The sequence below is a fragment of the Myiozetetes cayanensis genome, unplaced genomic scaffold, assembly GCF_022539395.1.
Source record: "Myiozetetes cayanensis isolate MyiCay16 unplaced genomic scaffold, myiCay2020 scf7, whole genome shotgun sequence".
Classification (NCBI taxonomy): domain Eukaryota; kingdom Metazoa; phylum Chordata; class Aves; order Passeriformes; family Tyrannidae; genus Myiozetetes; species Myiozetetes cayanensis.
In genome coordinates this window covers 18,950,639-18,978,124 of record NW_026087964.1, presented here as the reverse complement: position 1 = coordinate 18,978,124, position 27,486 = coordinate 18,950,639, and the positions used below count along the sequence as shown (strand labels likewise).

The 27,486-nt window shown below is 35.9% G+C and overlaps 1 protein-coding gene across 1 annotated transcript in view; it reads left to right on the top strand.

The window, feature by feature from the left end:
- Nucleotides 1–27,486, top strand: part of ARAP2 (ArfGAP with RhoGAP domain, ankyrin repeat and PH domain 2) — a 121,192-nt gene that overhangs the window by 77,751 nt on the left and 15,955 nt on the right. Inside the window, exons 20-28 of the mRNA XM_050338557.1 lie at nt 1,122–1,285; nt 3,302–3,514; nt 5,582–5,687; nt 8,237–8,384; nt 9,075–9,143; nt 16,177–16,251; nt 17,261–17,378; nt 21,934–22,062; nt 27,104–27,243. Of these exons, the coding sequence (XP_050194514.1) occupies nt 1,122–1,285; nt 3,302–3,514; nt 5,582–5,687; nt 8,237–8,384; nt 9,075–9,143; nt 16,177–16,251; nt 17,261–17,378; nt 21,934–22,062; nt 27,104–27,243 (1,162 nt within the window). The remainder of the gene's footprint in view (nt 1–1,121; nt 1,286–3,301; nt 3,515–5,581; nt 5,688–8,236; nt 8,385–9,074; nt 9,144–16,176; nt 16,252–17,260; nt 17,379–21,933; nt 22,063–27,103; nt 27,244–27,486) is intronic.

The following is a 27,486-nucleotide window of genomic DNA, read 5'->3' as shown; positions in this document are numbered from 1 at the left end:
AGTTATGTCCTGTGCTGTTGAATGTCTCTGTCTGTATATAGTGGATCCTGTGTCTGTGCATGTAGCACATTGACTACATCCTCACTTCCTACAGAGATAGGAATACTAGAATGAAAACATTTATAAAAACAAAATTGAAAGATGCTAATTAAAATAAAAAATAATCATATAATCCCTCATTATATAAAATACTTGAGGTTTTTCTTTTCTAAGTGAAATAATCAAAATGAATGTTTGTTTCTGTTTTGATTAATGTTTTTTCATAGAAGTTCAATAGAACATTTTAACTTTTTGTCATCAGCAAATAAGCTGTCGTTACAGAAAACTGATCCCTGACATTTCTTTTATGGAAGACTAAGAACATATATGTAGAAAAGCTTGCTTGCTATTTTAACACTTTAAAAAGTTGTTTATTACATACGTGCGTATGGACGGACATACACTCTCAAACTTTTCCATTTTATTATTTTCTCTTAGAACCTAGCCTGTCAGAGGGGAGCAGAGCAGATTACTATAGCATGTTTAAATGAAAGAATCAGAACAGGTTGTGCTTTGAGACAGACAGGTAAAGTGTTGCATTAAGTTATTCCGCCTGAACTCTTACCTTTTTCATACATGTTCCTTAGTTCTGTGTTGTCCTGAGGGTGATAGTTTTGATACTTGTGTAGGAGGGAAGTTCAGTATGTCTCAGCTACCCTACAGAAGAGGAGGAACGGTGGGTGTGTGTGGTGTGTAGGGGTGTGAATAGAAAAGAGGGAAAGCTTTTGCAATATTGACAGTTCTCTAAATCTGTTTCCTGCTTAACTGTGACTTGGACATATGAATGCAGAGTGTAGGAGCAAGACTGAAGAAGAGTAATTAAAATGTTGGCAGGTTCTTTCAAAGGCTTGTGGCAGTGTTTGTGGATCTTTTTTTACTTATTGTGACAGTGCTAGTATGAACGTAACTGGGAGAAAAAAAAGCTGTAACAATAGACCACCGTCACAGCTTTATGTGGTGCAATGTGCCTTGATGTCTTACTTCAAGTACTTTTTTTTTCCCCTGGACATCTGTTTTGTTGCTGTAGTACAATAACAGTTTTTTAATTATTATTTCTTTCCCACGTTCAAAATACTTTTCAGAACGCTATACATCCATGGCCATACAAAACTGGATTTCATGGTCTGGTATACTGCAATTGAAAAAGCAGCAGGTACAGATGGTAATGCATTACAAGATCAGCAGCTCAGCAAAAATGATGTTCCTATTATAGTGAACAGCTGTATAGCATTTGTTACACAGTATGGTAAGTATAGTGGATTTTATTCAACCTAAGATCATTTGTGTATTACCTAAGCCCCCCCAGTATCAGATCTCATTGAATGAGTTTATTTATTACTTAAAGTAAAACCATGCCCCTCTTTAGCCTTGACACTCTTTGATTTGATTTGATTTGATTTGATTTGACACTACCTCACATCTGAAAACAGGCAGTTTGGGGAAATACAGCTTGGTAGGTTCTCTTTATAAACACCTTCCTATTTTAAATATTGCCTTCTTTACCTTATGTAACTCAGCCTTGGGGTCTGATGTCAGAAATGAAAATAAGCTCTTTGAACCAGGAAAAACATGGCTGGAACTGGTCGGCACATCTTCTGGGAAACTGGTATTAACCATGGAGTTGAGTTCAGTATTAGACTGCTGGTTTTTCAGTGTTTCTTCATCCTATGGATGTATAGTCAGTTACCATTTGTTTAAGTAAATTTTGCCAGCATAACTTTCCATAGCATTAGGTCATATGCAGATGATGTTCTTGTCCTTTTACTACTGTAAATTCATCAGTTTTCTTCTGAAATGCTAAATACATATCAACCCTGTACCAGTCTGTCTTTGGGATAAATGTGTCTGTAACCTCTGTCATTATGAGAGCACCTAAATTATATTTGAGCAGTTGAAGTTTAACTAAATAGCCTCTGAATATGGCAACACTGCATTATGCTAAGTAGTTGTATTGGGGTTACAACTATTGCCTAAAACTAAGAAAAATGTTTTTGTTAAATTATTTTGTAATCATTAATAATAGGAGTTATTTTAAGTGTAGTTTACACCATTTCATGCACTGACATGTTGTTAAAGCAGGGCAGTTATGTCTGCCCCTTAGAACAATTTGTATATTCTAAATTAAAATTCAATTTCCTGACTTAAATAAGTCAGATCTTTATTGAAAATATGTTTTTTCAGGATTAGCATTATTGGGTGTTTAACTGCTCACTTGAAAGCTGAAGGAATTATTTGTATGCATTACTTGCATATATCCATCTTTTTTTTTTGTCACCATTGTAAAGGTTTTGTCTTTAGTTGTAGTCCACAGAAGACAGATGCTATCAGGTTCCATGCCTGTTCCTGACAGTAACCACGCAAAGGCAATATCAAATGGAAGTGCTTGTGGGCATTACAAGAAAGGCAGATTCTAAGAACATAAGACATGATTTCATAGGTTTTGACAGAGTACTTAATTTGAGAGGTACATAAGGAAAGCAGGATTTTATGTAAAGTACTGTTCTCTTTCAAGAAATGTGAATGCAGAAACACCTCAACAAAGAGAAATAAGACTGCACATCTATGAAAAACTTACACAAGGTTTAAAATTCAAATGTTTAGACTACTCTCATATGCAATGATTGAGGGTAGTCTTGACTTTGTTTTAGACTATAAATTTTCCTTTAAGTTGACTTCAGTGGTTTTAGTTGTTAAATACAAGAACAGTGGCGGCCTGATGTCTTCCAGAAAGTGAGAAAGATCAGAAAAAATGAATACTTTCTACTAATCTCGAGTCTTTAATGAATAAAATGTTGCAGGTTGGATGAATGCAATAATACTTTTGAGTCCTAAGCTGAGTTCATCAATAGGGTAATAAAATAATGGGAATTTTGCTCATGAAAGCAACTGTGTTTTATGTGTAATAGAATACCAATAATCAAAACTTCTTTTCTTTACTGTACCTTTTCAAAGTACTGTTTTAGGAAGTCCTGAGGATATTTGGGGATTTGAATTTTCTCAGAAGTACTCTTGAAATTGTGATCTCAGGCTTGCTTAATATTATGATATGTATTTTTGCAAAGAGATCTAGTTGGGTGTAAACAGACTTGGTAGTGTTTTTACTAATAAAGTAAGTACGCACAAAAGGTCAGAGTAATTTTGGTAGGAAGTACAATATGTTTGGCAGCCACATATGCTTTTCACATAATGAAGTTTAGAATTTTTAAGAGAATATTTGATTTTACATTCACTTATTTTTCTATCCTGTATTTCTGCACCTTAGGTTTAGGTAGTAAGCAGATCTACCTTAAGAACGGTGACTCTTCCAATGTGGCTGAATTGCTGGAAAGCTTCAAAAAAGATGCAAGGAGTGTTAAACTAAGAGCAGGAAAACATCAGCTTGAAGATGTTACTGATGTACTGAAAAGTTTTCTTTCTCAAATAGATGATGCACTTCTCACTAAAGAACTTTACCCATTCTGGATCTCTGCGTTAGGTAATGTATTCAGTAACATTCAATACAAAGAAAGGTGGTATATACAATTCCAATATCAAATGTCAGGGGGTTGTTAGTGACTTGACCTGTGTCAACTATACTATTTGATAATCAGCCCAATAATTGTAGTGAGGAAAAAAATATTTAGCTTGTGGCTGGAACAGACTTATGTCAATCTGAGGTAATTTTATTGCCTTTAAGTTAAACAAAATAACAAACAGCAGTGTTTACCTAACAATATGTTGTAAACAGTAGACCAATATTGTGCTATGTCAGAGTTGAATCAGCCAAAGGAAAAAGTGATGATTTACATGTTATAGAAACATTTCAGGTAAAATTCAAGAAATAGACATGTTAGAGTAGGAGAAAAGCATGCACTCTCTCTTTTGACCGTTATGTAGTTAAAAATGGCAAAATATTGATGTTATTATCTGCATGATAGTTAAATGATAGTCTTGCTGCCTAAATTTTTCCTATATTTTTTATGAACATTCAAACAAACATATTAACAATGTAAAGTTGGTAAAAAGTAATTTGAAAGAAAATATAAGTAACTTCCTGTTACCGAAAATTGTGATGTATTTAAAACATGACAATGTGTGTCTCTGTATGGTTAGAAGCAGAACTATGAGATTAGTAATACATTATTCAGTTACTCATTGCATAAATGGTGATGATTTTTATATTGTTCTTTCAAAATAACTGGTAGTTCTATTTGTTTCCGTATTGTAGTATTTACAAACTGCAAGAAACAAATGGTTTCCCTGTGAAACTGTGCTATAAAATTTCAGTTGATGCATAGAAATAAGAGATGCATAGGAAAAGCTAAGATAGAACATTAATTTCTACATGAATGCAGAGGAAACATATAGGTATATTTACTGTGTGGTGAGTTTTGTCTTTTAAAAAGAAACATATTCCTTCCTGATTTTGTTTAAGTTCAGACGTGGAGATTGCTTTATTATGAACCACTAGAAGTTCAGGAAGTTCAAGTATTATCAATATTACACATTTTGACGTTTAACCTCAATTTGAGCAAACTGGAGGAAAGACTATTAAGAATTTATTTACTTACCACAAGATTCATCTCATCAGAAATCAGAAAAATCTGTGGTAGTTTAGATTAAAGATAATGTTTTTTTAATGATGTTGTAGTGATTCCACTTCCTGATAGGCACATGGGGCTAAAATTCTGCTTCAGCTTTACAGCGGAGAATCCTGTGATACTGAAAGTACTTGTGTGAAGACTAAAACACTTAGGAAGACAGAGTAGAAGACCTTTGAAGTGATGTTTTGTTTTTTATTTTTTCTTCTAATTACCAAAGAAATCAGAACATAGTGCAGTAGTTAGTGGACAGCACTAGCAATAAACTGGAAAAGATGAGATGGAAGAGATTAACTTTGCTTTGCTTATGTCCTGGGGAGGAGTATGCTCTGTATTATCTCTGCAGTACAGGGAGGCAGACTTGAGAGCTGTGGCTGTGTCTCAGATATTGTCATTCTCAAGGCTGGAATAAAGATCGGCTGTGCCGTTCTTCAGCTATGTGTAGTTTTGCATAACTTATTCACCAACCCCTCCCCTTTGCTCTCCTCTTATCAGTCTTGTGTAATTGGTCTTTAAACTAGTTTGGACCTTGAGCTGCTTTTCCAGTAAAAATTTAAAATATGAAAAGGTGCTTTCCTTTCTCATTTCTGGGAACTCTTAGAAGTATGTTTACCCTTGTGCATACACAGATCCATTCACACATGTACATGCACAAGCTACAGATTAAATATGCTTTGAGAGGAAAAGCAATTCCTATTCTGGGTTTTAGTCTTAAACTGTAGCAAACGGTGCTTGAATATAGAACTGTCTCTCTTTGTTGCTGTTTCCCTGAACTGTTGTAAAATAATGGACATTTTTAATAGTAGATTGTCAACACTGCCTTTATGAAGTAGAGGTTGGTTGGGTAAATAGTAATTTTAAAGGACTAGATGATGATGTTATAGTTAATGAGAACTGCTGTTGGGTTTTGGTGTGCATTGTTATTTTGTTGTTAATGCTCAATGATTATTATTTTCTGGCAGATACACAGAATGAAAAGGAACGTGTGAGGAAGTATGGAGCTTTTATTCATTCGCTTCCACCAGTCAATAGAGCAACTTTGGCTGCTTTAATTGAACATCTTTACAGGTCATTGCAAATGATGCATTGTAGTAGAGAAATTCTTGTAATGTGTTCTCAGTATAACTCTACCCTGTATGGAATGTGGCTTGTTTCATTAACCAGTAATCACAAAAGCTTACCTACTTGCGACAATTAATTACATTTGAATCCCTTTAATTGATAATGTGTTTTTTCTTTGGTTGTAAGTTTAGCAGTAGGTATCTATAAAAATTAATGAATTAGAACAGCCTTACAGGGAGAGAGGGCTGCCAGTGTATGTGTCCAAGTAGGGTAATTTTTGATGTAGCTTTTTAATACAATCTCATTTTACTCCAGTCAACTAGTCTTCCAGAGAATTGTTGCAAATGGTTCTTGAAATTAAAAGGTTTTTTTCAGTGAAAATGTCCTTCTCTACAATCTTTTTACCCATAATAACTTTGAGAATTGCCTACCCTTTCTGTTTTTCATCAGTGCTTCATTTTACAAGATAGATAGTGGTAGTGAATATCTGAAATACAAACTTGTTTAAGCACTGAAGGTCATGTCTTATTCCTAGATCAAATAAGGGCCAGGAAATATATAAAAATTATGTGATTGGGTGGCTCTATGGTGTCATGGTTAATATTACTAGTCTATAGTGTATTATATCATCTATTGAACAAGTCAGGTGGAAAGGGACCTGGGGGTGCTGATCGACAGGAAGCTGAACATGAGCCAGCAGTGTGCCCAGGTGGCCAAGAAGGCCAATGGCATCCTGGCCTGCATCAAGAACAGTGTGGCCAGCAGGAGCAGGGCAGTGATCCTTCCCCTGTACTCAGCACTGGTGAGGCCACACCTTGAGTATTGTGTTCAGCTCTGGGCCCCTCAGTTCAGGAAGGATATTGAGGTGCTGGAGTGGGTCCAGAGAAGAGCAACCAGGCTGGTGAAGGGACTTGAGCACAAGTCCTGTGAGGAGAGGCTGAGGGAGCTGGGGTTGTTTAGTCTAGAGAAGAGAAGGCTTAGAGGTGACCTCATCACTCTCTTCAACTACCTGAAGGGAAGTTATAGCCAGGTGGGGGTTGGTCTCTTCTCCCAGGCAACCAACAACAGGACAAGGAGACATGGGCTCAAGCTCTGCCAGGGGAAGTTTAGGTTAGATGTTAGGAAGAAATTCTTTACAGAGAGAGTAATCAGGCATTGGAACGGCCTGCCCAGAGAGGTGGTGGATTCACCATCCCTGGAGGTTTTTAAAAAGAGATTGGACATGGCCCTTACTGCCATGATATAGTAATTGGAGTTGGATCAAGGGTTGGACTTGATGATCTTGGAGGTCTTTTCCAACCCAATCTGTTCTATGATTCTATGATTCTGTGAAGTCAAATTATACTTCTGGTAAATTGTAGTGAGTAGAGAATGTGTAGAAAATTCTCTTTACAGGATGTTGTATTCGAAAGTTAAGTTACATAGCTAGGTACATAGCAGATGTCATTTAAAAACTATATTATTATGAAATTATTTGGTACCATTATTGGGAAAAAGATTATAGTATGTATTATGTTTAAAGATATTTCTAAGCATATCCAGTGTGGAGATATTAATATGCTGTTGCATCTGTTCTAAAACTAGTTTGAATTCATGTGTATAACAGCAAAAATTCTGCTTTGCTTTAAAGTGTTTGCCTCGAAAAGAGGAGACATTATATAGACAACAGAACGGATATGCACACTTTACCATAAGTATAGGAATCTAATTTCTTTCCTCATTTTGTTTGATCTTAGATCATAAGTTTCTAGGATATACTTCTTTGCATAATATAGTGAAACTGTATTTAGCATTGGTGTGGCCTCACCTGAGTACTGTGTGCAGTTCTGCAGTCTACAATTTAAGGATGTTCAGTTCTTTGAATGTTTCCGGGGAAGGCAACAAAACTGGTGAAAGGGCTGGAAGGAATGGCATATGGGGATCGCCTGAGGACTTTGGGCTTCTCTAGTTAGGTAAAAAGGAGGCTGGGGGTGACCTCGTTGCTCTGTACTTCTTACTGAAGAGGAGAAGTGGAGAGCGAAGTGCTGATCTCTTCTCCCTCATATCCAGTAATAGTGTGCATGGGAATGGGTCAAAGCTGCATCCAGAGAGGTTCATACTTGTCACTAGGAGGCATTTCTTTACTGAGAAGGTGGCCAAACACTTTAACAGGCTTCTTAAAGGGATGGCCAATGCCCCAACCCTCTTAGTGTTTATCAGGTGTTTGGACAGTGCCCTCAGCAACATGCTTTAAGTTTTGGTCAGTCCTTAAGTGATCAAGGAGTTGGACTAGATGATTGTTGTAGGTTCTTTCTAACGCAGCTATTCCATTCTGGTTTTATTCTTTTTAACTCTAAATAATTTTGTTATCACTTGAAATGCAGTTAGGGAGTTTTCATTTCTGTAATGAAAGATAAAGAATATAAAGAAATATAAAATAAATAAATAATAGTACATGTTTTCATTTTGTTTAAGGGAGCTATTCTTTTTGAAATTAATTCCGTATTCTGTAAGCAGCCTCAGATAATTAAAGGAACAATGAAACCTTCTAAATATGTTTATTTTTTCTTTGACAGGGTGCAGAAGTGTTCTGAAATTAATCATATGAACCCTCAAAATTTAGCCATGGTGTTTTCCTCATGCTTATTTCAAACTAAAGGCCAAACTACTGAAGAAGTCAATGTAATTGAAGATCTAATTAAAAATTATGTGCAACTTTTTCATGTAGGTATCTTTATGTAAAAGTATCCTAATTGCTCAGTTGTTAGAAATACTAAAATATAGAAACTTCTTTAAAATGATCTTGCTATTGGTTAAATGATCTGAGGATTTGCAGGGTTTTTGAACTCTTAATTCAGTGGATCTTTTTCTTGACCTGCTTTAAATTTTATTTGCCCAGCTAGCTTAATCTCTGTAGGAAAGACTATTTATGGGATGTTGTGAGCTACTGTTTTCCAAAATGGTGCACATTCTTCTTGCCATCAACAGCTTATTAAATTTAAGAAAATGTTATGATTATGACTAGTAAAAATAATACTTCTAATAAAATTTTATGGGCCTGATCAGAACTGAAGCATGGAAGGATTTTGTGTGTTTAGTCTCTGATCTGTGATTGCAATATGTTTTGTTGCTTTGGTCTAGAAAGAATCTTCAATCCAACGGTATAGCAATTCCTATTTGGCATTTTGATTTAGAGTTTACTGTGCCACTATAGCATTGTTTGGCAGTTTTTCATGGATTCCTCTCTGGTTTAAAATTTATTTTATAAAGTTTATAATGAGTCTCATCAATGAAGAGCTATTTCTGACTGATAGAATATTTTGCATAGCTGCTTCTATAAGAACATGATTGACAGTATTGGTAATTGTTACAATACTTATTATTTATTGATCAAGAACTATTCATTTTGAACAGATAAATGAAGACCAGGTCAAACAAATGGATATAGAGAACAGCTTTATTACCAAGTGGAAAGACACTCAGGTAAGTGGCAAGTATAAATTGGTCTGAGAATAATTTCAACAAAGACAATTTTGTTGTTTACAGTTTTTTTATACTTAGATTTCTAAAAGTAAATTTTTGAGTTTGTATTATGATCAGTGTTGTTAACTACAGAGGTGAGGGAAATAAACTGAAATGAAAGAGGAGGCATAAGTTGATAAAGTGAAACAGTTTAGTGTAAAGCATCTGGTGGAATTGTGTCTGTCCCAAGCACTGAGCTAACTTACAGGTTGTTACATGCTTTTACTATGCTTCATAAATTGTATTAGAAGGAAATAGTCAACATTTGAAAGTGCGAGAGTGATGTCCTCTCTATCTTTTTTTAAATTTTAAACATGCATATTAAATACCTTCAAATGTGTACTAGCTTTTATTATTTCATGTACTTTGAGTATACATGGTCTCTATTAGAAATTACACAATCGCTTTGAGTTTAAAGCAGCTGAATCTTCAGTCAAATTCTGTTTTGTGACCATTTCTAGAACTCCAGGGCACAAATATAATTTGGGGAAGCTTCAGACGCATACTGACAGTCAAATAGTGAACTTTAGGGCACAATATAAGAAAGTGGGAGATCTTATGCCATTTATTGTGATCTTAAGTTCCAGTTTTACTTGTAACAACTTTGGAATAATTTCAGCCTTGTAAGAAACAGCAAAGTGATACCACATTTTGCTGTCTGAGTGTTATTTCTGTCCAATCCTAATTATAGCTAAAATCACTAAGCTTCATAACACTGCCAAGGTGGGTGAACTAAAAGAGGTAAAATGAGATGTAGGGAGCTTAAAAGATTTTACAGAAATCTAAAGTAGTGGAGGAGAAGCTTTCCGTGATTTTGGAGGTTTTAGGGCTTTAGAAAAGGACAGAAAGCTAGCAGAGAAAATCTGTAATACTTTCTCTGTTGGCTGCCTTCCTGCTTCCAGCAACAGTTTCATGGTACCTTGTAAGTCATAATTAAGAAGACAGGGTCTTCCAAATACATGTTGAAATTGCATGTTCTGTGAATTGCTATCTGGAGTCATTCTTTTATCTCATATTGCCTTATTGTCTGGGTTATAGTTGTGTGAAGCCCTCTTACTCTAATGGCTTTCTGTCAATGTGCATATTAGAATGTCTGTTTCCTCCTTTGTCTGGTGAGGAGTGACCAAGTTACTGAGAAATAATTGGAAGTTTGTTTCTAATGTCTGTCTTGCAGAATGGAAGTATCTGCCACTAAATAACCACATAAAAAAATAGCCAAATAATCCCCCAGATTTTATATGATAGAATCATAGAATATACAAAGTTGGAAGGCACCCATCCGGATCATGGATTCCAGCTCCTGGCCTTGCACAGGACACCCCAAGAATCACACCATGTGCCTGAGAGCATTGTCCAAACATTTCTTGAACTCTGGCAGGCTTGGTGATGTGACCGCTTCCTGGAGGAGCCTTTTCCAGCACCCCACCACCCTCTGGGTGAAAAACATTTTCCTGATATCCAACCTAAACCTACCCTGACTCAGCTTCATGCCGTTTCCTCAAGTCCTGTCACTGGTCACAAGAGTGAAGAGGTTGGTACCTACTCCTCCACTGCCCTTCATGAGGAAGTTGTAGACTGCAGTGAGGTCTCCCCTCAGTCTCCTCGTCTTTGGGCTGAACAAACCAAGTGACCTCAGTTGCTTCCCCTCAGGCTTCCCCTCAGTTCTTTCACCATCCTTGTGGCCCTCCTTTGGACATTCTCTAATAGCTTAATGTCTCTTTTATATTGTGGTGCCCAAAACTGCACACAATATTCAAGGTGTGGCCACACCAGTGCAGAGCAGAGTGGGACAATCCCTTCCCTTGACTGGCTGGTGATGCTTTGCTTGATGCCCCCCAGGACACAGTTGGCCCTCCTGTCTGCCAGGGCACTGCTGACTCATATTTGACTTGCCATCAACCAGGATTCCCAGGTCTCTTTTCACAGTGCTGCTCTCCAGTCTCTTGTTCCCTAGTCTATACACCCAACCAGGAGTGCCCCATCCCAGCTGCAGAGTCTGGCACTTTCCCTTATTGAGGCTCATATTATTGGTGATTATGCATCTCTAATTAGTTGAGGTCTCTCTGCAGGGCCTCTCTGCCCTTGAGGACTTCAATAGCTCCTCCTGATTTAGTGTTGTTGGCAAACTTAGTATTCCTTCAAGTCCTGTGTCCAAGTTGTTGATGAACATGTTAAAGAAAACTGGGCTGAGAATGGAGTCCTGCAAAACCTGACTAGTGACTGGACTCCAGCCTGATGCCACCTCATTCACTGTAACTCTTTGTACCAGACCTGTGAGTGAGTTGCTCACCCATTGTGTAACATGGTTATTCAGCTGTATGTTGGACATTTTGTCCAGAAGGATACTATGAGAGACAGCATCAAAAGCTTTGCTGAAGTCCAAAATGATTGCATTTGCTGGCTTTCCTAAATCAACTAGGTGGCTCATCCTGATTTTATTTCTACACTGCCTTTTTTTACATTAATATATTTGAAAAAACTCTTTTTATTGTCCCCCACATTTCTGGTCAGCTTCAACTTTGGCCACATGAATTTTCTCCCTGCAGTGGCAAGCAGCATCTCTGAATTCTTCCCATGTCACTTCCCCTTGTTTCCATTGGGCATACATCTTCCTCTTGTGTCTTATTTCTGAGAGAAGATCCCTGCTCAGCCAAGCTGTCCTTCTGCCTTGTCTGCTCGACTTCTGACATTTAGGAATTGCCTGTTCCTGTGGCCTTAGAAGGTGATATTTAAAAAATGATCATCACTGGTTTTGCACCTAAAAAAACATTTTCCCATGGGACATTACTTAATAGTTCTCTGACCAGTCTGAAGTCTGCTCTCCTCATGTCCACAGTTGAAATTTTGCTGGCCCTTTTGGTCCTGTCAGCAGAGATTTTATCTCGATCGTTTCATGATTACTGTGGCCAAGACAGTCTCCAATCTCCATGTCACTCATTAGATCCACTCTGTTGACAAGGAGCAAATCAAAGGAGGGCATCTTTCCAAGTTGGCTCTCTTATGTACCTTAGGAAACCTTACGGACCTGTTCCATAAAGTTGTCATCTGGGTTTTTTAGTAATCTTCTGGTCCGGGTTGTGTCAGCAGTGTGATCCTCCCAGTTAATTTCTGGCAGGTTGAATTCTCCCATAAGAACAAGCACAGTTGACATGGAAGTGTCCCTTAGTTCCTCATAGAAAAATTTGTTGGCAGCATCATTCTGACCATCAGGTCTGTAGTAGACTCCCACATGGGATATCTGCATTATTTGTTTGTACCTTGATTTTTACCCAGAGGCTCTCAACTTGTGTCATTGTCAACTGTGAGGTCCATACATTCTAACCCTTCCATTACATACAATGCCCCACCTCGCACTCGGGTATTTTAAAATTGTGTATCTGAAGGGATTCTGGATTTCTACTTGGAGAATACTTGGAATTCATAATATTCAGTACATGTTTTCACAACCTGTTATGAGAAAAATAGTAACTGAGCTTCTGGAATGAATTAGTTATTCTTAATTAATACCCTATTTGAAGAAATAAAAAAATGCTGAGTTTGAGTTAGAAAATGTTTTTGTACCTTATCGAATCATTGGTATCTCTGCTTTATGGCATTCCCTGGGAAAAGAGCCGCTAGATGATGGCAAATATGACCTGAGAAGGCCGTAAGTTGTTTGGGAGCACTTGCCCCAGAGATAATGGCATTTTTCTTTTTAGCTTTCTAAACAAGTGATGGACATGGGTACAAAACTTCTACCTTTTATTGGTTAATAAATTGAAGTTTGAACTACTTTTAAGGATTAGGACTGCATTTTTTCTGTTATGTCAATCTATTACCCTTGAAATAACAACTAAGGAATGGAGTCCTCAAGAGCCTGTCATTTGTGGCAATTTGATTGTGACTATGAACATTTTTCCCCTCTGAGTTAAGCTGTGGAACATTTTCTGGGTTTTGGTTGGTTTTTTGTTTTGGTTTTTATTTTTTTATTTTTATTTTGGGGGACTGTTTGTTGTGGTTTTTGTTTGTCTGGGGTTTTGTGTGTTTTTGTTTGTTTGGATTTTTGTTGTTTTTGTTTCTGTAGCAGACTTGATTATTGTAACTAGTGTTTAATTTAAAAGCACATTTTCCTATATGCACATAACACATGAAATGCATTGATGTCTAATGCCTAGTACCTCTTCAGTGCAGAAGGAAGTGCTTCATATTATTTCAAAGTTTTTACTGCCTGAAGCCCACTGATTCTTCTATGTGGTTAGAAGGTTGTTTGGAGATTTTATGTATAACTGTTTCTGTAGAAGAAACATTCTACATTTCTCTAACTATGTGTGGTGTTGTCTGTAGGTTTTGCTGAGGGAATACGTTAGAGCCAAACCTGGACTAACATGAACTGCTTTTGGAAAGGATTGACCACCACAGTTACATTTTACAATTATAACTTCTGTCATGTGTATATAGTGCATATTAATCATAATTTCAGAAGACTAGATTTTATGGATGGATACACTTTACATTTTACCATACTTGGAACTTTCATGATTACAGATTCATGAATTTTGCAGTTTATTGAAGCAACAGAAATACAGATTAGAAATTGCTGTTGATAAATGCACTTACTGCATCAGCGCTAAATATACTAAAGTTAGCAACTGACTAACTAACCTTAGTTAGCAATTTAAGGTAAATTAACAAATTCAGCTTTGCACTAAACTTAACTTTACCAATATTTAAGCTTAGAGCCACCTGGGTATGCTTCTATATAGTTGGAGACACAGATCTTACCAAAGGGGCATCCCTGCTTTGGGAAGGAGAGAGAATCAAACCCGTTGACTTGTCCCTGAAGAGGGGCTGTGCTCCTGTCCTCTAAAACAGAGGATTCCAGATATCAAATTTGTATTTTTAGGAGAAGTGGAGGTGGAACTGTAGTAAAATATAATAAGATATAATGAGGGTTTTGGTTACCTTTGGTCAGGATGTTATAAGACCCGTGATTGAATCAAAGGCAGAAGAGAACCATGACACTTCACCATCACTTTGTCCTCTATGCACCTGAAGCAGCAATAAAGGCCATCTGACCCTTGCTTGCAGCATGTTACAATCACACATCATCTCCTCCTTAAAGGACCAAGTTTATCCAGTTATGCATGGTTAAAGGGGAGTGAGGCTAACATCTCCACACAGAGATGTGGGTGCTCATCTGTGCTTCACTGAGGTATTGGACTGTGAGGCCTCTGCTTCACCCTGGACACCGTGCTGTTGTTAAGTTGTGCTCAAGACAGGTGGCTTGAGATAAGGTGGTTCAGAACACACTCTGGCTCAACGAGTCTCATCCGTTCTCCACAGCAGTTTTCTGCAGGTTTCCAATTACTGGTAAAACCGATGACATGATGCCACCGAGTGACATAACAGCATCATTGTATTCATGTAAACATCACAGGTAATTGGCAACTTAGGCCTCAAGCAGCTACAGTTAAGAATTGTAAGAATTCTTTCCATTCAACAACTGATAGTCTGACTCATTGCATTCAAAATGCATGCATATTTGGGGAAAAATCAGTCTATATACATTGGAATATACAGGTTGCCACATTAGTATTGTCTCTGGTGATGCAAAGTGTTCAAGGAAGAAAAACTGGACCAAATTTTTGCTGAAGGACTGGAAGTTCACATCTGAAATGTCACTGAAGTTCTGTTCCAGGTGGCACTTCATTAGCCACTCGTTATTCTCTGTCCACCATATACTTATGCCAGCTGTTCCTGTAATTTACATCACATTTTCTCTCCATACGTTTGCTTACATGAGCCCAGTGGAATTCATATGTCAGCTTCATTCTTATTTCCAACCTTTTTCTGTAATATCATCTGTAAAAGCAAATTTTACAACTAAATGAGCTTTTTTGAGTCTGTGCCACTATAATTAAGCAGCTTTCTTCAAAGTAGCTTTGTAATGTTTTTCCTCACAAATGTTTCCATTAGTTTTCTATTCTCAGAGGCTAAACTAACTTAGAAGTTACTGTTCTTCAGAATGTTAATCTTGTTTAAAATTCAGCACTGCCATTTAATTTTCTATGAAAATGTAGTTTTAGCTTCTGTAAATTAGTCAAAATGTATCCCAAGGCTTACTGGTTATATACATGTATATGTTTCTCTATATTTTTCTTAACCTCTTCCTCTGTTTGTAGTAATATATATGTGTAGCATCACTATCAATACTTTTCTCAAAATAAAACCACAAATTGTTATTCTTAGTGTTAATTTGATTATTAATTCTTTATATTTGCTTTTTAATTAAAGAGTACAATTATGTCATACATTTTGCTCTATCTATTTATTCTGCATTAGCATTGTACATATAGTTTGCATATCTCTCCAACAAACTTGACAATGAAATGACAAGTTTTCATTGTGATTAAGAATCATAAATGTAGTATTTGTAGTAATGAATTTTGATTTTCTGAATATGTACACACAGGTACGTAGCTGAAATATTTTTTTTTGTAATTTTCCCTCTCATTTATAACTAACTCACAGTCGTTTTTTCATGGTTTTAAATTGTAATCATGTTTTGGTTCTGAAGTGAGCTTGAGTAACCTCTAAATAAGAGTTATAGTTCTGTCAGTTTAAGATACTAAGGTACAGTTATGTCTTAGACTTTGAAGTCTTAACTATAAATCTAAAATTACCACTTACTTCATGTCTCCCCTAGTTCTTTCTTGAATGCATATTTGTAAATTATACATTTATGTGCTCATTTTGTTGGATGTAGTTCTGTTGGATTTAGTCAGGGTTAGGATTTTTCTCCTCAACCTGTGAAGAGGTATTTTTTCCTTACACTAGTTAAATGAAAGTTAATATAGTGCAGGTTTTCCCATTATAGTCAACATTTGGACTATTGTTGGAGATAAGTGGGTGGAAAAAAAGTTTGACTTCTACTGGATAATAATTGTACTTTCCTGATTTAAAATGATATTTCTAATGCCTTTAAGACAGTCTAATTTTAATTATTTTGTTTTAGGTTTCCCAGGCTGGAGATTTGCTTATTGAAGTTTACGTGGAAAGAAAGGAGCCAGACTGTAGTATTATCATCAGGGTCAGTGTATGAAAATGATTTTAGGAGTGATTTAGTGATTATGAAATTTTAGTGATTTACACTCATGATGTGTACCAATTCATTTTAATACATCTTTTTTATATAATTGCACAATGAAAGTATGCATTTAGGTTTATCACTATTATTTTAAATGTTGTTTTAGACCTTGCTGTGTTGCCTAAATTATGTAAAGACTGATTATTATGCATTTTTTGCATTTTTAAGGAAAATGTTATGATACTATTTTAAAGGGTAGACATCCTTTTATTTTACTGTAGGATAGAGTGGTATAAATTCTTGCAACTCTATGGGAGCAACACACAAGAACATTAACAAGTACTCAATGAATGTTAGTTTTATTTAATAGTACAGGCCATTTAAATGATGCTCCTCCTGATTTTTCTTCTTGCCTATGGCTTTCTGCATGCCTTGAGTGTTAAGGAACCAAAGCTTGTTACTAAGAATAATTGAGATTTTTCAGCCTTCTATTGGATAGTGTATTTTAAATACCCTCATCTCCATGTAGTAGTGCTCTATAATATTTTGTTACACTTCTCTGGCTTTGTTTCCTTTTTTGTTCTGTTCAGCATATAACTCTCAAACACTTCTGCTTGTATATATATGGGGTATGTGGTATACATAGATACACATATGCACATGCTTTTTAAAATAGGATTAAAAATGGGGATATGTATTGCTAAGATAAAAAAATGTGTTGCTTCTGTAATATTTACCTTTCCACACTCAAGAAAACATACCAAGGCTTTATTTTTTTCCATATTTCTCAATGGTAGAGAAAAGGAATTTCAAGTTACCAGTCTCATGGACCAAAGTAAGGAAACAGGCTGGAATCTGATGAATAATTTATGGGTTTCCAACACATACATCTACTACTGCTCTTTTTTTTCTTTTTTTTTTTAAAGGCAGTTGCTGAGAGGAACACTTTGAAAAAAAAAATCAGAAATCAGTAATTGAAATGTATCATAAACTGACTCATTTTGTATTACAGGTATCACCTTTGATGGAAGCAGAGGAATTAACTAATGATGTTTTAGGAATCAAAAACATTATTCCCAACAAAGATGATATCTGGACTGCTTTTGAAGTACTTGAAAATGGAGAACTAGGTTGGTGACATTAAAATTTATGCGAGTTTAATCAACTTTTGTTATTTTAATTTTTCAATACTTAAAATCATCAAAAGCTTAGTTAAAGACTTTATGGTAAAAAAATATTAGCCTTCATGCCAGTGTTTTACATTTGGTGGCTGTGGCGTTTGCATGATTTCTTTCTACACTTTGCAAGAAGTAATGTGATGAATTGTTGTAAATTGCTTATAAATTAGGGATTGAGAAGATGTTCTTTATATTACAGTGCTTCGCAGTTCATTAATCATCAGCTATAGAAAAGTAGGTCTTACTAATAAGTCTTAAAGAAGAAACTTATTTTCATTAAAATGTCAGCACTTGATTTTATAGGGAATAATGCTTTTCAAAAGATGAAATGAGAACATACATGTAATACTTAGGAGAAAGGATCTTTTTTACATTATTTAGTCAATTATTTTATGTGTGTAGATGAAAAAGGAGGCATAAAGTGTGTTTATGGCAAGTGGCATTAGGATGTATCTAGCAGATTCTTGAAAAATTTGTTTGAAATACGGTTCTGCTGCCAACAAAAGCAAATGTCACATGGTCACAATATTAATGATATGTAAAGAGATTTTAATATTGGGAGTTCTTTATGCATGTTGGAGCATATATAACATACTGGAGCATTTTATTATTAGAGGTATTTAAAATAATGTAGAGTAGTAGGAATTTTTTTAATTAAAACATTGTATTTTGATGAATACCCACTAATGTCATCTGATTTTTTGAATACATGGGGACAGAAATATGCAACATTTATTTGTGCTTCATAGTTGCTGTTCTTACTGTTATCATGGTACAGAAGGGGACTGTGGACTAGTTGATTTCTGTAGTGAAGGTACCTATGTTCAATTTAAGGAAAAAAAAGTATAAGGAATTGGAAAAAAGTAAGATTACTAAATGTTCCAATATTGTTTGAATAGTTTTGCTGTACTTGATTTTCAGATGTACTTACAATAATCTTTTCAGTTTTACTAATATTACTTATATACGCAGTCTTGACTTTGGCAGTATCAATAACTAGAATGGAAGTGTATTCTCTTTTTGTATTCTCTTTTTTAACTTAAAATAAATGATCCTGAGTCTTTCACATCTTGCAGTCTGTTGGTGATGCTGCATAGAGTTGTAATGTAGAGTTCATTTCCAAATTCAGGGGTGTGGGTGACAACTGACTAAGAATGCTAGCATCTGTTACTTTAGAAGAGGCCTGATAATTCCTGCAAGTACACTGGAAATCCTGTTTCTTTTTTCTTAGCAATTATAAAAAATGAAGAGGGAATTTTGTTTTCTTAAACTTGATATATGACATTTACAGGCAGATGAAAACTAAACTAGGTACGGCCAAGGGAACATAAAAGTAAGTAAAAAGATAGACGCCACAACAGTTTCTTGAGATATTTCAATACAACTAATATTTTAGTGTAGGATAGAAATTGTCTGAACTAATGATTATGGATGACTGGCAAAATTAAGCTCAATGAGACGCTAAGGCACTATATAGGACAGTAAATAATGGCAAGGGATTAGAGTGTTTCCTATTGAAACAAGAATTTCAAACATAAATTAGAAATGGCACACAAGTGTTTTAAATCCAAAACAACCAAGCAAAAAGCAAACTAAATTAAGTCCTAGTTCATCACCTGTCAGTCACAGAGACTGTGTTGATGAAATGTCTTCTTCATGGATCCCTTTCTGGAAGAATCAGTGCATCAGAACAAGTGAATTGTTTTAGAATAAAAATAATGCATGTAGCAAGAGACACTCGTCAAGACTCCTGTGATGCTATGACTGAATGTAGCAGCTTTTCAAAGGGCTGAAACACAGAGAAAAATAGTACTGTGCAGTCTTTGGTCCAAATGTGACACTAAAGAACTAAAAGACTATTTGAGTCTTTGCTGCTGCAAGTTGATTCTGCTAGTGTTACAGCATTGAATATTACATAACCTGAGGCATTGACAAGAGAGTTGAAATTCTGATACGCAATGACAGAAACAAAGTTTGCGTATTTGTTTCAAACATATACGGATAATCACAGTGTCTTTCTGACAAAAGAATATTTGTCTGCTTTTGTTCCTGCCATGATCTGGTACATGTCTAGAGCATGGTGGTATTCCATTTGTTGCACTCAATCCTGAAATTTTATAATACTTATTTTACTTTTTAAGATACACTGTCCTGAAAACAAACACTGAGGAGGCAAGAAACTTAGAATTATATTTTCTAGAAAGTAATTTTCTACTGATAGTTAAAGTTGTTTAAGGTGAAAATGACTAGTTCTGGATATTTACAAGCATGTGATGGCCTAAGTAAAAGAAAGGGTAATTGGATGTATGTGTTGACTGCTTGCTGTTCAGAATACTAAAACCAAAATATTAAAAATTAACTAATTTATTTGCATATAGAAAAGCTGCAATAATTGATGATTTTATCTAGCTTAATGCAGAATACTCAATACCATATGCTTTTACAAAATAGGGTGCATAATTTTTTAAATAATAGGTAATTGATGGATAGTTTGTAAATGAGGTGTGTTACCAGTAAAATAGGTAATGGTTTTCAGCATGATGATTTATGTGCCATGTAATCCATAATGACAGATGGTCTTAAATATAACTATAAATAAAACAGTAGGTGTTTACTGTGGGAGAGCTGGTGTTCTAGGAAGATGTAGTAATTTGCCAGTCTCCTGCATTTGATTTGTAAAGTTCTCCTTAAAGTGGATTTTCTCTCTTGAACAAAGGCATCAAGTTGTTTTAGCTTTATCACGTCAAAGTTCACAGTTTCCCAAAAATCCAAATAAAATTTTAGAAGTTTGATCACGTAAAACAAAAGGACCAGAAGAAATAGTGCTTTAAAATAGGGTTTGAGCTGCTGTCTACCGAATGGTATTTTTGTTAGGCTGCTTTGGTATCATGTCAGAATAATGAAATCTTTATATAGGTGGTATCACAAGTCTGCAGGTAGGGTAGGTTTGTTTGCATATCAAAATAGCAGTAGTTTTTTTCTGTTGCTTAAGTGTGTTATTTGTGGCTGTTGCTTTCTGAAGCGCTAGTGTTCAGGTGTTCAGGAAAATATGTTCTGCTAGAGTGTAGTGCTGGACAGTCCCAAAGCAGCTGTTGACATTTCATATTCACCTACCGTAGCAGAAATGAAAAATGAGATTATGGCAGCATACTTTTCCTTTCAGTACTCAAGGGACACTAGGCTAGACTGCGTGACCCAACATGAGTTCACACAGGTCTGACTTTACAGACGCTGTACCCAGCTCTTCTCAGGCCTGACCTACACAAATTGGTATGCAAATGGGAACTCAGGTCTCTCAGAAAAGTCTCTCTTTGGAAGTAAAATGAAATTTGGACCCACTGCTCTAAGTTGTAGTCCACAAAGCCATTGTTAAGGCTTTTGTGTTTTCTTAAATTACAGTAGATGCTTGGTGCTGAGCAGGTAAAAGCCTTCAGAGATGTGATTGTGTATAGGATTAATGAGAGGGGTGAAGTGCAATCTTTCCCTATCTACATCAGTGTTGCTCAGGCAGTGTTGCAATACATGTCATACTCAGATTTCTACTGGATCTAGTAATGCACATTTAGCGACTGTTGCAAGATCTTCTCTACTTTCATTTGGTATATGAACTGGGATATGTATGGAGTACTGGCTGGGCTTTCTTACCACTGAAGTTTTTCTGTTCTGTGCTAGGGTCTCAGAGTTTCTCTTTTAGGATGGATGATACCTATCAACAAATATATGTCTGAACATCTGATGTTTTGAAGTGCACACATATAGTCTAGTCATGCCTTCATTTATTGGTACATTAATCTTGTACTTTTTGTATGAGGCTGAAATATAAAGGTGCAAGTTTGGAAATCCTCTGACCATAGCAACAGGCAGAAGACCCAGTAAGACTACATACTTCTCCCTTCTAGTAAAAGGAATGTAATGAAACCAGGAGTCTCTTCCAGTCTGCTTTGATAATTAACAGACAGTATTATCCATACCAGTTGAGGGTTTTCTTTCACTGTGATTACTCCAAATTCTTTGGTTCTTTGATTGCAGAGAATTGGTAGCTGTGATGTTTCATTTTTGTATTGAGCCTAGGCCAGTGAGGCACAGTATAGCTGCAGGGCTCAGTTCTGTGTGAATATATTTAGCTATGCCCTGTGATAGTTCCTAATTTTGTATTTAGTTTGAAAGCAGTGCTTTACTGTCTTTACATTAAAAAAAATATAACTAAATACATGAGTCACTGAACATTTGGATATTTGGGTATTTGGATTATATATTTGCTACTGTCTGTTTGTTTAATTTTAAATTCATTACCAGTGCAGATCCTGCCAGCCAAGATATTTCTGCAGAAAGTCAATTAAGTGCTTACTTGTCTTATTTTGAAAGCATTGTTCTTCTATAGCTCAAGGTCAATGAGACAGTGTTGTGTACCAGGCATGTGTAACTTCTAAGGGCCTCCAGTCTTGCTGGGTTTTGTCTTTTATTTTAATTTTGGATTTTTGTGTTTTGTTTTTCTGGCATTTTTCAGAACGTCCTCTGCATTATACAGAGAATGTGCTAGAACAAGTTCTTCACTGGAGTTCACTGCCAGAGCCTGGCACTGCATATCTGATAATAAAGAGATTTCTAACAGCAGACATGATGAACCTCTACAGTGGTACGTAATTTCTTTTCTCTGCTTAGTTTTTTCACATTTGATTGGAGAAAAGTCTCCAGAACATCTATGTTACTGCTACTTCATAAAAGTTATGGGTTTACTGAGGTTTGTGCTGACTTTGTCCTAAAACATATAAATTATGGACGGTTTTGTTTCTACATACTATAAGCTCTCCTACTGGAACATAAAAGTGTACAGAAATTCTGCAGTCAGTTCAGAGTTTGTGAACTTCTGCTGTGAAGCTCGAGACTCTTTTACCTGTAGTACAGCTTTGGACAGTCTTTGGACAATCCACATGCATAATATGCTATACATACTCTTTGCGGACTATGTATACATATATCTTGTATATAAAAATTACATTATATCTAAAATGTATGATTTATATATAGTTATATGATTATGTTATACCACTAACAATTTGTATTATCTAATTTGATGCCTCCAAACTAGAAAGTTAATTGCACAGAATCACAGAATATTCTGAGTGGGAAGGGACCCACAAGGATCCTCGAAGTCCAGCTCATGGCCTTGCACAAGGACAGCCCCAGGAATCACATGGTGTGCCTGAGAGCATTATTCAAACAGTAGTTAAATTCTGTCAGGCTTGGTGCTGTGACCACTTCTCTGGGGAGCCTGTCCCAGTGTCCAACCACCCTATGAAGAATATTTTTCTAACATCTAACCTAAGCCTCCCCCAGACACAGTTTCAGGCCATTCCCTCAGGTCCTGTCACTGGTCACCAGAAAGAGGAAATCAGTGCCTGCCCCTCCTCTGCCTGTCACGAGGTGGTTGTAGACTGCAATGAGGTCTCTTCTCCAGGCTGAACAGACCAATTGACTTCAGCTGCTCCTCATACGGCTTCCCCTCAAGGCCCTTTAACATCTTTGTAGCCTTACTTTGGACACTCTCTAATACCTTTATATTCTTCTTATATTGTGGTGCCCAAACCTGCATACGATATTCAAGGTGAGGCTGTCCCAGTGCAGAGCAAAGTGGGACAATCCCCTCCCTCACCCATCTGGTGATGCTTTGCCTGATGCCCCAGGACACAGTTGACCCTCCTGTCTGCCAGGGCACTGATGACTCATATTCAACTTGCCACAGACCAGGGCCCCCAGGTTTCTTTCTGCAGCCCTACTTTCCAGCATCTCATTACCCAGTCTCTACGTACATCCAGGGTTGTCCTGTCCCAGGCAACATACTCATTTGAATTACATACTCAAGCAACTGAATAACTTGGAGAGTATGTGGCCTTTAAAAAAGATCTGACACCTGAAAGGAAATGTAGGTCAAATATATAGTGGAAAAATATGATTTACAAGATTCCCCAGTCCTTTTTTTTTTTCCTCACATAATTCCTGGATTTAAGTCTTCTGTGAAGTATGTAGTATCTACTTTGAGGGAAGTGGAAGTTTAGATGTCCGAAAATCGCTATCCTGTTTTCAGGCAGCTGAAATCCTGTATGTATGCTGTCACTGTAAAATGTGTGATGGTCACACATGATGCCTGGTTTAATGCCCATCTTATTTTATCTAATGGCTTATTCAAATATGTAATCTTTTCCTCTCCTTCTCACACACAAATGTGTATCTTGTTATGCTATTATGCTTATTCTTCTGAAAGTAATAGCCTTCTCTCATCATGTTTTGTTCCTGTAAAAGCATATTTCACAAATATGAATGAACCTGAACAAATGTGCTATTCATGACATCTATGTTCAACTTTCACTGTCTCTAAATATGTAATAGCAGATCCTCAATGGAGTGAAATGGCCTAGTTCATTAAAAGCTTGATATATGAACTCCCGTCACCTCACTTAGTGTGTTAAGGTATAATCAGAAAAGGGGTCATAAGGACTGTGTGAATCACTGCTCTGAGAAACACATAAGGATTAGCCTAGCGTCAATTTACAAAATGTACTACTAGTTAAAGGGGAGATCTGCCATTTGCACTCCTTCCAGTCTCTTAAATTGTACTTCCATTTGTTATTGCAACCCATCACAGTAATTGTTTGCATCAGTTCAACTGAGTTTGATCTTAGTCTAGCCACACTGTCTTTTGACTTATTACATTTATTGATAATTTTTTCTGTTTGCTTTGAAATAATTAAAACCTTATTAAATAAGTTATATTGGTTTTCTTAGTGGTTTGAAAAGGAAAGTCTCTGCCATATTGCAGACTTAGGACATCAATGTCTGCAAACTCCATATGGTAGAAAAATCTTTTCTTGAGAGTGGAATTGCCATTTTGAGGAACTTTTACATGGTGAAGGTGCTTAATTTCTGAAACATTACTTTTTTCTAACTGGATCATGTTATAATAATGTTAAAAATAAATGAATTCTGTGTAGAGTTTTTGAGTACACTTTCAGCTTGTAAAGTTACTCTAAAAATTAGCAATACTTGGGAGCAAGTTCACTAGCTTGAGCAAAGCAGTGTATATATAATATAAGTGTAGGCACAGATGCGAAGAAAGTCTACCCCATTCATCCACATTTTTTATTTGCAGGAATCATTGCATTACTTGTTTCTATTTCCATTTTTTTTGTATATTCACACTTTTAAAACAAGAAAGTAGCTATTTCAGGACACAAAGATAAGGGCTTTTTGGATAAATGGTATACTTACATCACTAGATAGTGTCAGAGTGAGAAAATACACAGAATGAGATCACTGGGGAAGGAATGTTCCCAGCATTTAGAGTAGGAGGCACTTGGTTATGCTGTGGCTCTCCATCTCAAAGTGTACAGGAAATAATTGCTGGCTTGAAGGGGAGACCTTAGTCTTTTCTGTCTTTTACACTCTTTTTGTGGATAATTCCTCTTCACTGAGTAATGGGGCTCAGGCCAGATGACCAACCACTACTACCTGAAGTGTGTTTTATAACAGTGGATTTAGTGCATATAAATGGACAACTGGATGGATGTCCTCCTCATTTGAAGTAAAATTAATAGGGCTATGATCATATTATGTTTATACTTAATGTCATGAATTTCCCTTGGTTACCTGATTTATGTTCTAATCTTAAGTTATTATAGTCCTGATCTTTTTTTTTTTTTTTTTTTTTTAATTAATGTTACCTCAGAGTTTTTGTCAGCAGCACTTCTCTTCTTTTTCTTCCAGAGACTTGAAAGGTGTTTGAAATAATGTTGGTTCAATAGTGAGCCTAAAGGAACAACTCTATTAGCCTCATTTCATCTTGGCAACTTATCATTGTCTTCCCTGTCAGTGCAACTTTTCCCATGTTCCTTGTACATAGTACATTCTCCTTTTTCCTAAATTTTATACTTATTCTCATCTTGTCCATTTTAAACTAATTTCTCCTGCTGTGCAATATCAAACGTTGTATTAGGGTCTAGATGTATATTTTCTCTTGTCTAGAAATCAATTTTCCTTTTCCAGGAAAAAAAGTGTTAGTTTATTTGTATTGATATGTTTCAATAAATTTGTGGTGAGTTTTCCACTTTCTAAAACAGATCTATAGTTACTCTTTCTTGACAATTTATTCCATGGCTTTTCATGCTTGTTGCAGGAGCACTCTTTCAAGTGCTCTTCAGAAGGGCAAGGCATGTATTATATTTTGTTGTAAGAGATACTCAGTACAGCTTCATTCTTTCAAGACCCTTTTCCTTCTCCTTACCTGAAAATTTCTAACATTAAAGTTTTATTTGTTAGAAAAATGTGAGACAATAGATTCACTATAAAGTGTGTGTGTGTAGGTTCTTGAAATTTTACCAGTAAAGAGTTGTATAATTTGAGTGGGAAGTATTGATTTCTGAGAACAGGGACTATTATTCAGAGATATTTTTTGAAATGCAAGCTTCTAAACCATAGGTGGATCAATCCTGGATGGATGAAGTGCATTTAGTTCCTAGTAGTTCCAAAGTTCTAGCAAGTTTAGCATGTTTTGTAAAGTTTGTATCTGAAAAATACATTCTGATTTGGACGCATTCTGATTATTTTAGATTTACTTTCTAAGATCTTTGTAAGTATCAAGTGTTTGATAGATTTACTGTGGTGGGAGTGCTCTGAAGTTTAGAATGAATTTTTGTCATGTTAAGAGCTGTGTGCAGAAATTTAGAATCTTCCAGTTTGGTACAGATGTGGAAGTTTCCTGCTATTCTCATTTGGTATGGTTTAAAAACAATAAAAGAAAAAACCTTGTGATTGTGTGGATAAGAATTCACATTCTATTCTGAAAATGAAATAAATATTCCTATTGGCAAATACATTAGTGCTTTCTTTTAGCTGTGCATGTATATTTTCACTTAATAAATGAGGAAATCTAAGTAACTTCTGATTTTAATTGTTGAAATCTGTTATTTCTGGCTTTAGATTTGATCTTAAATTCTAATGAAAATACTTGGAAATTTTCTTTTGAGATTTTTCCTTTCATGGCAAGCATGCTAATGAGAATGTAGTTGATTTTATTTGACAAAATCAGAGAAGTTTATTATCTTTTTAATTTCTGTTACCTATTTAAATGTTTTTCATGACTTCAGATTTTACTAAGATATAAAGCAAGAGTAAAATCAGAGTCACAAATTTTAATTATCTTCTTTTTGCAAAAAATTAGGAGGAATAATTTAATTCCCACTTTTTAAACAACTGGTTTTCAGGCAGTATGAAAGATGAGGTTGAGAAAAACTTTTCCAGGTAGTCCCAATGACTCTCTGCACTGTACAGATGACAGTAGAATCTGACTCTAGTTTTGAAGTATAATCTAACTAGGTTTCTTAGATACACTTTGGAGTGTGGTTGCATAATTGGATGTTTGGGTGTTTGAGACCAAATATCACTCGTGTACTTTTGATGCATGCACAACTGTGCATCTAATGCATTAATATGTTTTTCACTATTAAAATCTTGTGAAGCTTCCCCAATAAACATGCGTGGAATAACTGTCAACAGGTTCTTTAAAAGAAGAGCAAAACCCATAAATAATAGAATACAGGTAGTTGCAAACAGTACCATGCAATTGGTACAGCTTCCACTGTTGTAACATCTTCTAACAAAATGCTTTTTTTTTTTCTTGGTAGAGAAAAATGAGAAAGGTAGCGTGAAAGCAGGCAATCTGAAGTACAAAGAAGAACCATCAAAACTGCTTTCTGGAAACAAGTTTCAAGACCGTTATTTTGTGTTACGGGAAGGAAATTTGCTTCTTTATAAGGATATGAAGGTACAGCAGACAAGCTCCCCACCAAATCTGAAGTACTCAAGCTTTCTATCTTGTATGATCAACATTACTCATTAAATGGCAACTTCTAGAGTCTGGGGTTGAAGAATAAGAGTTTTTTTTGCTGTTTCACAGATGCATTAGTAAAAGGAGTTTGTGTGAGTTTGTCATTTGCTTTTGTAGTTACGTATTCCTATAAGCTTTAAAAATTGAAAATAGAACAGCGTTTAGAAATGCCTATAGCTT